This window comes from Camelus bactrianus, chromosome 22 (assembly GCF_048773025.1).
Source record: "Camelus bactrianus isolate YW-2024 breed Bactrian camel chromosome 22, ASM4877302v1, whole genome shotgun sequence".
NCBI classification, from domain to species: domain Eukaryota; kingdom Metazoa; phylum Chordata; class Mammalia; order Artiodactyla; family Camelidae; genus Camelus; species Camelus bactrianus.
Window position 1 is genome coordinate 22148472 of NC_133560.1, and position 12605 is coordinate 22161076.

The 12605-nt window shown below is 52.4% G+C and overlaps 1 protein-coding gene across 2 annotated transcripts; it reads right to left on the minus strand.

The window, feature by feature from the left end:
- Positions 1-1922: 1922 nt before the first annotated feature.
- HSH2D (hematopoietic SH2 domain containing) lies at positions 1923-11726 on the minus strand. 2 transcript variants are annotated; one of them, XM_074350526.1, is made up of 6 exons: positions 10095-11726; positions 8164-8312; positions 6693-6782; positions 5517-5682; positions 4806-4937; positions 1923-2626 (listed from the first exon to the last, which is right to left on the minus strand). In XM_074350526.1, exons 2-6 carry the CDS (start codon positions 8286-8288, stop codon positions 2060-2062), a joined length of 1080 nt encoding a protein of 359 aa, XP_074206627.1. In that variant the 5' UTR covers positions 8289-8312; positions 10095-11726; the 3' UTR covers positions 1923-2059. The 2 variants fall into 2 exon arrangements, with proteins under 2 accessions (XP_074206627.1, XP_010970385.2); XM_010972083.3 differs by having other exon boundaries at positions 4806-4940; positions 10095-10992.
- Positions 11727-12605: the final 879 nt, after the last annotated feature.

Consider the following 12605-nt stretch of genomic DNA (forward strand, 5'->3'; position numbering starts at 1 on the left):
GGAATTTATGTATATGTATGACTGAAACATGATGCTGTACAGCAGAAATTGACACATTGTAAACTGCCTAGACTTCAATTGGAAAAAAAAAGCAAAAAAAGAAAAAAATTGATGTCATCTCAACCCCCGTGGGGGTCAGGAGGGCCACGACCTAGGGTTTTTTGAGGGGGTCCATCTCCCGCTCCCGTGGCTCCCTGCCGGCCTCGGGAGGTGGTGGGAGTGTTGGGGAGGAGGAAGAGGGAAGGTTACCCACTGCCCGATGACAGACTCCTCTCCTCTTTGCACACAGCACATTCCACATCCGCATCTGAGGGTACCGCGGAGGAGGAGCCAGGCCGGAGGAAGGTGGGGTGATCCCTCATCCCCCTGTGGAATCTGATCTCCCTGGGCTTTGGGAATAAACACACATCACTGAGTCACAGCTGCTCAGAAAACAGGTTTGTCACCTTAAACCTGGCAAATGAGAGGGAGGCGGCCTAGGATCTCTCCTTCCTCTGTCACTGGGTGATCTTGGTGTGGCTGCACCCTCTCTGGGACATGAACTCCCCATTTGTTCTGGGAAAGGGCTGAATTCTAGATGGCTCTCCACTCTGGGGGCTGGAAGTGCCTCACTGTGGGTCTTGGTGGGCAGAGATGAGGTGTGGAGATCAAGCCATGCTGTCCCACCCCAGGCCTTCCCTATCCCCGGTGGCTCAAGTCTCCTTTTTTCCCCTCAATCCCTGAATCCCTCGAGGGGACTAAAGCTTCATCTCCTCGTTGATTCAGTAGAACTGCCAGAGGAGGCCTCTGAGCGATGTGTGTGATGGGCATGTCATTCACCGAGGCTGGCACCACACTTTACAGTTTATGAAGCACCTGCTGGTCAGCCATCACATTGGCTCCTGTAACATTCCAGTAGGGTTGGCTGAGGAGCACTCACACTTCATTCAGAGGCAACAGAGTGACTTGCCCAAGGTCACACTTGCGAAGTCATCTGCAGAGGCAGACTTGAACCCAGGCCCACCACACTTCAGATCCCAGACCTCTACACTTTGCAGGTTTGGGAAGCCCCATACTCACTTCATTCATCCTTGGGGCCCAGACTAGAGCCCCAATCCATCCAAGGAGTGGTCATTCCTGCCACCAAGATCAGCCCCCAAGGATCATTCCAGATACCTCTACTGTATGTCATTTCAAGGGTGCCCACTCCAATCCTGACCCCCATTTACTAAGCACCTATTGTGCGCCAAGGGCCGAGGTTTTATACACATTCTGCTGGTTCATCCTGAGAAAGAGGAACTGCCCTTCTCCTCATTTTCCAGATGAGGAAACAAGCCTAGAGAGGTTTAGTGACTTGCCAATGGTCACACAGCCCCACAATTCAAGATTCCGTCCAGAGGCCACCCCCAACCACAGTCCTGCACTGCCTCTTCCTTTTTAGAAGAGATCCGGTGTGTTCAGGATGGTATGGCCATAGATGGCTTCTCCCTTTCTAAAGGAAAGGGCCTCATACGCTTCTTCTAAAGCTGCCGTTGATGTCAGGAGTGCTTACTGTGTGCCAAGTCCTCTGCAAGCCTCAGCTCCTTCATTTGCACAAGAACCCCAGGAAGAAGGCATGAACAGCCCTGTTTACAGACAAGGACACACTCAAGAGTTGAGTCCTGGTGCAGGGGGTGTGGGGAAAGGGCTCAAAGTGACCGGGCTTCAAATCCTGGTGCTGACACACCAGCCATGTGACCTTGGCCATGCCTCTCCTCCTCTCAGAACCTCGGTCTCTTCTTTAAAATGTGCAGAATGAGCCTACCTTATGGACCTGCTCAGGGGTGTAAAATAATGAATGTGGAGAGACTGGTGTGGGGGCCTGGCACACAACAGGTGTCCCAGATTCCACTGCTGTAACATTATTATTATTCCTTAAATGACCAGGTCACCCCACTGGCAACTGCAGGACCAGACCCAGGCAATGTCTTTATTATAGTTCTCAGGATCCTGATGGCTAGTGGGTAGTGGCCGAGAGCAAGAGGTCGGGCGTCAGCAGCCCCCCGCAGCGAGGGTCCCAGAACCAGGGTGAATCTCTCCCCTAGCAGTAACCAGGGGCGAAGGGTGGTGGTGTGTGGTACTCCTCGGGGAGCCAGTCATCCCGTGGTTCTTTCAAGTCTCTTGGCTCTGGTTTGGACGCCTGTGAGGACAGGGCTCTCACTATTGCCCGGCGCCAACCCCTGACCCTTGGGGTCACCTCGTTCCAGCTGGCCGACCTCAAGGCCTTCCTTGAGGGGTCATCTTTGTTTCTTGAAGCCTGGGGCTGTGAGGGGCTTTGGAAGGATGTGGCCACAAAGGGGTCCATGTAGAAGTTATCTTTCCAGGCTGAGTCACCTGCCCCAGCTCCTGAGCCGTGGGTCACCCCCGCTGGCCTGGTGTCCTGGAGTGATGAGGAGCGCACAGCCACCAGGTGGGATTTCAGCTGCTGCTGGACCTTCTTGCCTGTCTGGGGGAGCATCTTGAGGTTCTTCCAGAGTTTCTGGCAGGTCTCCTCAAGAGGGGATTTTTGGGGGCAGGAGGAAGCAGCTTCCTCCATGGATGCCCCATCCAGCTCTGCCGTCGGCTTCCTTTCCTTTGGCTGATGAAGCAGGACTGGCTTTGCAGAGGCCTGAAACCAAGAGCAGGTGAGACCTGTGGCCACCCTGCCTGCCAAAGCTCTGAATCTGCCCCCCAAATTGGGACTTGGGTCCCACCTAGACACCCTGGGGCCAAGAAAGTCCCCATGAAACCCCAAACCTGATCTCACACGCCATCCTCCCCCTTCAATAAATGGCTCCAGTGTCTGCCCCAGTGGTCACCTAACTTTTCCCATAAAGGTTCAGAGAGCAAATGTTTTCAGCTTTGCAGGTCATACAGTTTCTGTCTCATTACTCAGCTCTGTGGTTGTGGGAGCAGAAGCAGCCAGAGATTATATGTTAACGAGCCAGTGTGCCTGTGTCCCAAGAAAACTTTATGGACACGAAATGTGAATTTCATCTGATTTTCATGGGTCATGAAACACTGTTTTTCTTTTGATTTTTTTTTTCAACCATTCCAAAACATAAAAGCCATGCTTAGCTGGCAGCCCATATGGAAATAGGCAACAGGCCGATGTGGCCCCTTGGGTGATAGTTTGCCAGCCCCATATCTACCCGGTTTTTCAGGCCAAAGACTTAGGTGTCATTTGTGGCAGATGCTGTCAATGCCCCAGCCATACCCCTTTGCCCTGAGCATTTCAGTGCTCCCAGCTCCACTCCCAAACGCCAGCAGCAGGGACTCTGTCTGGGGGACTTCTCTGGCCACGTGGCAGATCTGAGGTACCAGAGAATGAAAATCTCCCAGGGGCAGTGCTTGACCAATGACTGATGGAAGGTGGAGGATCAGTACCCCAGCCTTGTGCCCCTCAAGTGGGATAACTGAAGTGCAGGTTCCACGCAGAGTCCACAGGCATAATCTGCTCACTAACACACCCTCCCTTGGCTGCCCTCTCTCCTAATCCACTTTCCCTCCCCAAAGCAGCCCCTCCTGGGATTGCTTTCCAAATAATGGAGGATGGGGCACTCAAGCCATGACAATGACCCTCTTCCCCTCACTCTCCATTTTCAAGGCATCAGCAAGCTCCACCCTCAGGGCTTCCTTTCCAGTCTCTCCCACCTGTCCCTGCCTCCTTCCTGCCCCCCGACAGCCCCTTCTGCAGCTGGCAGCCACACGGAACATTTAACACCATCAATCCAGTTAAGCTCAAGCTCTCTCACAGCACACCTGGAACAGATCCCAGCTCTTCCCCCTGGCCCCGAGACCCTGCATGATTGGCCCCTGCTAACCCTGGATGGCCCTTTTGCTCATGCCACTCCATCCACACATTGGCTTTTGCTGTTCTGTTTTTCACACTGAATCTCAGGGCCTTTGCATGTGCTCTGCCCGCTGTCTGGGATGCTCTCTCTGCATCTCTGTGTGGCTGGCTCCTCCTCATCCCGCCTGTCCCAGCTCTATGCCACCTACTTCAGGAGGTCTTCCCTGACTGTTCCTCTCACTCCCCTACCAGCAAACTCACTGATGTCCATCAGACCAGCCCCTGTTTCATTTCCACTACTGTCAAAACTTCTCTGCCATGCAGGGGGCCTGAAGGGCACACAGGCCTCGACCTCAGGGCATCTGGAGGTCCAATCATTCCCTGAAAAGCTGGGGTTTGTTCATTTATTCATTCATCTACTCCACAGATTCATTAGTTGAACACCTTTGATGTGCCAGGTCCTCTCTGAGGTATGGGAAGAGCAGAGGTGAACCAGCTAGACAGATTCCCAGGCCTCCCAGGGCTCCCAGTCTGATGGGGGAGGCAGGCAGGAAACATGAAAACCCATAAGTAAACAAGACATTTCACATTTTGAGGAATTCTCTGCTGCAAATAAACAGGATGATGTGAGAGAGAAGGCAGGGGGCAACTGAGTCTGGAGACTGGGGAGGGAGACAGCTGAAGAACTGACGGAAGAAGACAGGCATGGGAAATCTGGGGGCAGAGCACACAGCACATGCACAAGCCTTGAGGCTGGCTCAGCATGTCTGAACGACAGAAGGGTTGGCAAAGGGGCTGGACTCGGCTGGCGGTGGGTAGGAGGAGCTGAGGTTGGAGCTGGGATTTCAATCACAGTGCCTCAGGAAATCACTGGAAGGTTTTCAGCTTGGAGCTACAGAATCTAATCCTGATTCTAGAAAGTCTCTTCTGGCAGCTGTTGGCCATCTCTGCTCCTGCATCGCCTCCCTCCCCCCACCCCCTTCCAGATTGGAGGTGCCAGCTTTCTGTCACATACCTCTTCAGGTGCGGCCACTGGATGGGAGGAGGAATTCAGATGTTTGCTGGGGCTGTGGGTGGAGCTGCCGGCTTCCTCAGCCAATGCAATGGAGTAAAGGAAGAGTTCCTCATAATCTACGTATGCAGGATCCTTCTGCGGGCAGAGGGGGAACCTGCAGCTCAGTCCCAAGGAGGGGGAGGGATTGGGTCTAGGGTTCCAGCTCCCATAAGTCGGGGCTCAGAGGTGCTCCACCTACACACCTTGTAAAGAGGCATGCCCTCCCACAGCAGCTACGGAGAGCTGGGCCCCGCCACTGGGCCTTATGGAAATATGCCCCTCCCATAGCAGCTTTTGGGGGCTAGACCCCGCCCACTGGGCCTAATTAGGAAATATGCTGCACTCCCAGCCGCTTGGCTTCTCTGGGGGCTAGGCCACGCCCACCAATCCTTAAGGAGATATGCCCTTCCCACGGCAGCTGCTGAGGGCAAGGCCCTGCTCTGTGGGCCTTTACGGAAATGTACAATTCCCATAGGTCAGCCAAGGTTAGACTGGCACATATGAAAAAAAATCAGGCGGGGACCAAAGACCAGGAGGGCCGGGCCACAGGGGAAGGGGACAACAAGAGTGACAGAATCACAAGAGGCTGAGGGGGGCATGTGGGAGCAGAAGAGTCTAGGGCACTTGGACCTTGGGAGGACAGCTGTGGCCCTTGTGGGTCCCAACCCTCACCTGCCCGCAAGGCTGCGTCAGCAGATCCCCGTGCGGCTGCATCGGCCGCTGCTGGTAGAAGGTGACCAAAGCGTCTAGAGAGGCGTGGGCTCTCGCCTCCCCAGGGATCATGAAGCTCCCATCGTCCAAAAGTTTCACCATGAAGTGGTGGCAGCAGTTTTCGGCTCTGCGGAGACACTGCTGGGGCTCAGACATCCCGTTCTGTCTCATTCCATCCCCACCCCCAAGCCCTTGAGCTCATCAGGGCTGCAGTCCAGCTGCCCAAGCTCCCTTGTAAGCTCCTCCACTCATTAGCCATGTGATGCTTGGCAGGTGACTGCACTGTGCCTTAGTTTCCCTCTTTATAACATAAGGCTACTCAGGCTGATCTCAGGAGTTCTTGTGAAGATGGAACCAGCTACTGCAGGAAAAAGCTGGCAAGAGGTGCCTGGCAAGGGGTAAATGATTGATAGAAATGATAACAGTGAAAATTGGAGTCAGGTCCCAGCCTAAGACTGTGTGCCTGGCACACAGCAGATACTCAATAAATGCTCCATTATTAATGAGTGGATGCATTTATGAATGGCCCATGATATGCTTCCTAAATCTCATTTAATCCTTACATCAAGACTTTTAATTTTAGCATTCCGCTGTTAGAGGTGAGGACTTTAGGGGAGGCACAGAAAGGCTGAGCAACTTGTCCAAGATCACACAGTGTGTAAGTGGCAGAGCCGAGCCTTGGACTGTGTGACTCAGGGCCTAAGCTTTTCTCCTCTATGGGTAGCTCTGTAATCGGGCCATTTAAAAAATTCCTTTGGCCTGGAATCCTTTTGAAAAGTAGTTTGTGCTGCTGAATCCTCTGAGATGCCGATTCAGGCATTGAGATTTCAAGGAGCCGGGCTGCTCTGGTTTCCCTAACATGAGATAGTTGCTATTTAGATGGTGGGGGAGAGGGGTAGTTGCGGGGAAAGGTGGCTCCCAGCAGCCCCTGTTCTCAGACACACTGTCTCAGTTATCACCAGGCCCAGGTCTGCTGGTTACAGCCAGACCTACAGCCACTCACTCTTTAGTGAGATCTGGTCAGAGCTTCACACTGGTTACTCACTGAGAAACTGTGGTATGAAGCACCCTTTGCCCCAACTCAAGGAAGCCCTGGAGCCCTCCTGCCCCTGCCCTGGCCCCTAGCCCAGGCCTTACTTGTAAGAGAGTGTGTAGCCCACGTGGCTGTGACTGACCCTGATGAGGAAGGATCCCAGTGGCTGTGATTCCAGCAAGTTCTCGGCATCTCTGGAAGGGCACACACAGGAGAGAGATGGCTAAGGTCCAGGTGCCCAGCATACTGGTCAGTCATCCCAGTGCTGGTGCCCCCGTGAACAAACAACCTAAAACTTCTTTTTTTTCCTCTCCTGATTGTTTCAGACCTTTGGATAATCAGGGACAGGGATGTTCCCCAGAGGTGGCAGGAGGCCTCTGATGACCTTGACCATCTTCCACAACCCCTGCTCTCCTTCCCAATGCCTGGAAGGTCCCCATTAAGGCACCTTTGGTTCGCTCAAGGTGTCACAGGTAATAAAGCAGGAGCTGTTCTCAGGTACGTTTGATTTCAAGACCCAGCTCTGCTGCTCATTAGCTCTGTGACCCCTGGCAAGGGTCAGTCCCTTTCTGACCTCCAGCTTCCTTATGGGAAAAGTAAACCTTTATTCTCGGGGCCCACGTGAGGACAGATGAAACGCATGCAGTGTGAGGGTGGGAACCGCCATCTGGTAAGAACTCACAAGATGCTTACTGTTATGATTACTATTATCCCGGGATCACACGGAGTGAGGCAGCCTTCTCTGGGACAAGATGGGGACTTTGGACCCTCCAGTACAGAGCCCACTGGCCATGTGTGGTGCTGTGCACTTGAAATGGGGCTGTAGGGACTGAGATGTGCTTTTAGCAATCAATATGTGCCCGATTTTGAGGGCTTAGTGCTCGCTACTTGTCAAAATGAGAATATCTTGGATATCCTGGGTTAAATAGAAGATATGATTAAAATTAATTCCACCTGTTTTTTAAATGTCTTTTAATATAGCTACTAAACAAATTTAAAATTGCAACGAGCAGCTCACATTATATTTCTATTGACATACTCCAGAACGCAGAAACCATGCCCAATTCCTCCTCTCTGTGGCTTTCACAATGTTTTCTCAATTTCCTGTTGGAAGAATGTGGCAATAACTGTTCTTTTTGCCATTTATTTAGAGCCAGTCCCTGGGGGTGGGTGATTAGGTGGATTTGTTCATGTCCTCAGAGCTCAGTCTGACATAGCAAGTGCGCATGTTACAGCTCTGATGGATTGAGAGCAGCTGTTTGGGGCACTGTGTTAAGAAGGATTCTGAGGCTGCATCCCACCATCATAGATTGGTGAAGCTGCATCCCCACCTGGGTAAGGTTGTGGGGCGGGGGCGGGGTGGAGCTGTCAGGTCCAGTAACTTGCCCGAGGTCACAAAGTGAGTCCCTAGAGGGGGCAAGGATTCAAGCCTGGGATTCCAGAGTCTTTTCACCTACACTGTTAACAAACTTAGCTGAGCTAAGTCCAGAATTCTGCAGTGTGAACATGCCCAGGGTGGGGGCAGACAAGGAAAGAGGGTGAAGGGCAGGGTAGAAGGTGTGGGTGCATCCTTACTCTCTCGAGATAGCCCCATGGAACCACTCAGGGACCCCTCCATGGGCCAGTTGGCCCATCTGCGTCTGCACAAACCAGGCCAGTCGTGGAGGCAGTGGTGGGGGCAGCTGTCTGGCCTCTGTCATGGCTTCCAGGGGACAGGCAGTGACCTGGGGGTGGGAGGGAGGAAAGAGAGTCAAGCCTGGTCCACCTCCCACCTTTGCTCTTTTCTTGAAGCTCATGGTGCCACCTCCTTTGAGAAGTCCTCCAGGTGGCGCAGAACAATGGGATTGAAATAGGCTTCTTGAGCACCTACTATGTGCTGGCACTTAGTGCATGGTCATTCATCGACTCCTCCCCTAAATCCCCCAAGGGTTTTCCCTTTTCCTTTTATTCTTTTTATGCCATTACAAGTCAGAATGTTCCTTTTTAGAAATATCTGTATTTAAGTTTAAAAACTGAGTTTATTTAAATATTAAGTAAATAGCATTGTTCTTGGAGGGATGTAGAGATGGCAAAATGATAAGTGAGTGAATGAAATAGCAGATACCTTGTGGGTGCCATAAAGGGTTGCCATGGTTTCATTAAGCACTACAGAGACGTGGCCCCAAACAGTTGCTTCTGCCACCAGTGTCACCACGAGTGGCACATCTATAATGTACCAGGTGCATGGTTAATACACACTCATTCTCAACAGTTTTAAGCTCAGGTACCACTGGACTTTATGAGCCAATGACACAGAGCTGGAAAACAAAGAAAATAGCACCAATTTGCAAAACAGTATTAAGGCAATGAAACTCCAGCAAAAGGGTTGTGCCCTGCTGGAGTTGTCCACACAGGATCCCTTATTCTCGCTCTTAATTCCATCCCCAAACTGGAGCTTGGGTCCGTCCCCTCACTGGTCTAATTTTTCAGTATCTCAGAAGGTCTTTGTTATCAAGCTGTTTCCACAGAGAGGGGCATGCTGACCAAAACAGTCAATATTGACTGTCTCTTAACAGAGGACACACCCAACACACATGCCCTCTGGGGAAGGACCCAAAGGAATTCTGTGAAAAGTGAAATTAAATAGATCTATTAAGAAATGTTTAAGGGGGGAAGGTATAGCTCAGTGGTATGCATGAGGTCCTGGGTTCAATTCCCAGTACTTCCATTAAAAACAAACAAACAAGCAAACAAATCTAGTTAACTCCTCCCCCCACCAAAAAAAGAGAGAAATGTTTAATAAAGCAGAGTGACAAAGCAGTTAAGAACCCAATCAGAGCCAGACAGCCTGCGGTCAAACCCCAGCTCTTCCACTTAGCTTCTGTGTGATCTTGGGCAAGTCACTTAACCTCTCTGGGCCAGTAGTTTTCATCTGCAATTTGGGGATCATGATGGCAATTACCTGAGAAGGTATAGTTGGCACAGAGCTAAGCACTGTACGTATATAATAAATATTCATGAATCCAGTAGTGACCTAGCGTGAGGTAATGTTTACTGGGTTGTTCTTTTTACTACCTGGGAGAACTCCTATATAATCCTTCAAGACTCAGCAAACATATCCCTCCTCCAGGCAACTTTTGTGCCTCTTCTCCAAGACAAAGCCGTGGCACCCCTCTCTGGCCCCCTCCACATCAGCCCTAAGCACATCCTTGCTCTGCCCCAAACAGATCAAGCTCTCTCTCTGCTCCATGCCTTCGTCCATGCTGTGCCCCTGCCAGGAACGCTCTTTCCCTAATTCCAGCTCTGTTTTCTATGGTCACCTGCCAGTACCCCCAGAAAATCCCTCATGCCTCTCTGGACCCCGCCAGCCCCATCCCTCCTTCTGGCCCAGCCCGGTCCCCACATTCTGTCTTCTCAAGGCCTGAGAGGAGGCTGAGGCTCTTGGGGCCCCCGCCTCACCCAGCATGGGGGTGGGCACATAAGTAGGCACGAAGCTGACTGAGGGGGACCCCTGCTTTGGCACGTACCTGGGAGACTTCTGGGGGGCCTGAGGCCCTTATGCTGGCTGTGCCCGGCGTCTGCAGGAGCCTGGGTTTCGGTTCAGGGTCTGCACGTCAGCGGGGCGGGGCCGCTGCCCCAGATGGTTCCTGTTTCCTTAAGCAGGTGAGCCCTGGGCGGGGACTGGGACAACCCCCTTCTGCCCCCATCTGTAGTCCAATCAAGCCACTGAGCTGCATGCAGGTAGGGGGACATCCTTGCTCCACTCAGACCGTGACAAGCCTTAATTGAGCACCTATAGTATGTCAGAGCCTCAGGGGACAGAGAGGTTGACCTGAAAGCCAGGCATAGGCCCTGCCCTCCCAGCACCTATAACCGAGTGAGACGTGAAGGGGGTGCGATGTTGCTGTGTCGAAGTGGACAGCCTGCTGGGCGGGGGGGCTGGAGGTGCAAGAACCCCCAGAGGGGGCCCAGCTGATCAGGAGGAAGGGGCGCCAGGGGACAGGTTGGAGTCAACTTGATTAGGGGAAGGGAGTTTTGCAGAAAATGTGCTCTGGGGGAGGGAACAGCATGAGCAAAAGCCCCAAGGCCTCACTGTGTGCAAAGGGCTGCAGTATGACTTCCTCTGTTGAAAAAAAAATTACATTTTATGACCGCATTGACATCAAGACCCATGTAGCCCAGGCTGAATTCATTTCATATATTTAACATTATTGTAATTCGTTTTTTCCTTCTAATTAAAAAAAAAAAAAAACTAAAGCATTTTGCAGGCCCCAACACACGAGCTGTGGACCCTGAATGTGGGAACCCCTGCCTAACAGATCAGCTAGCCTCAGATGTGTGCTGGCTGCCTCACCCCTCCCAGCACCCAGGCAAAACCACTTCCTCCTCCCTTTATGGGCAGAAACGGCCCAGATCCTTATGGCTGAGCTGAAGGCCTCCCCGCAGGCCTATCGCCCTGGCCCAGCTGGTCTAGTTAGCCCCCACTGCAGGCTCAAGCTGTATGTCCCCACTGCCCCCTGCTCCAGTGGTTTTGGGGGCTTGGGGGGTGGACTTGGTCTGGAGTCTGCAGGTCAACTAGGCTCAAGCAGGAAACATGGAACCTGTGCTTCTCACTCACCCTCTACGTGGCCTTGGGTGAGTCACTCAAACCCTCTAGGCCTTAAAAAAAAAAAAAAAAAGCCAAAAAATTTTTAAAATTCTCCAGGCCTCAGTTCCCTCCTCTGTGAAGTGAGCGTGAGACGTGATGATGATCAGGAGAGACAACCTTCAAGTGTGCAGCATGGCGCTCAGCTAAGAGCGATAATGTTAGGACTCTTCACTGTGACTTAAGCTGATGGCTTTGTGCCTGGCGTGGGGGGAGACGCAAGCTTGGGCGCCAGGTCTCATGAGTTGGGCCACCTTGGCAACTCACTTCACCTCTCTGATCCTCCATGCCTTTCACGGCCCAATGGATCCAGCCTCCATGAGAGGAGCAATGCCGTTAGGGAGGGGATCAGAGACCGTTTTCACTTCGAAAGCCTGGCCACTGGGGATCTCATTCACACAGAGTTCAGTCCACAGAAACATGGCACATTTCAGTCCACTTCTGGCCCGCCCCCCTGAGGCCCCACCACTGAGGGGGCCGCCCTGATTACCCTGACCTGTTTGGAGGATGTGGTCTTTCACAGACGAATGCCCTCCCTTGAGACTGTCACAACAGAATCATCCCCCACCTCTCGGAGACCAGAATCTTTGAAACTGCGAACAGACATGTGGCCCTCAGAGGAACTTTCCAGAAGGGGACCAGCAGGGAGAGAGTGGGGCTGGTACTCAAGGCTCTGCTCCTCCAAAGTTAGGCCCTTCCCCTTCCAAAGTCAGGTCTGGGCTCCTCTGAGTGGGACAGTCACTGGCCCCATGTGGGGTGGCCCTCGGGATAGGAGGCCACAATGGTGTCTAAGCCCTGGGATACACTAAGGCTGTGGATGTCAGGGGTGGGGAAGTCCTGAGGCTCTGTCAACTCTGGGCTTTATGCAATTTCATGGTTCTCTTGTCGTCCAATGCCTCCATTCTGTTAATTCATTCATCCACTGATTCCACAAACACTGGCTGAGTCCCAACTGCAGGCACCATGCTCGATTCTGGGTATGAAGCAGAAAACAACAACAAAAAAAACCCAACAGGCATGGTCCCTGCCCTGCTGGTCCTGCTCATGGTCCCTGGGGAGAGATGCCGCACAAGTCCACACGCAGGAGAGCCTGGCGGAAGAGGAAACAGCAAGGGCAGAGGCCCTGGGATAGGAACAAACTTGGCACGCTTGAGAAGCAAACAGGCAAGGTGTCCCAGAGGTGGAGACAACCCAAATGTCCATCAGTGGGTGATCTCGTAAAAGTTGTGGTCCATCCACACAATGGGATAGTCCTCGGCTATAAAAAGGGATGGGGCTCCGATACACTACGACACGATGGATGTCGAAAACCTTACGGTAAGTGAAAGAAGCCCGATGAAAAAGGCCATGTTGTGTGTGATTCTATTTACATGAAATGTTTAGAACAGGCAAA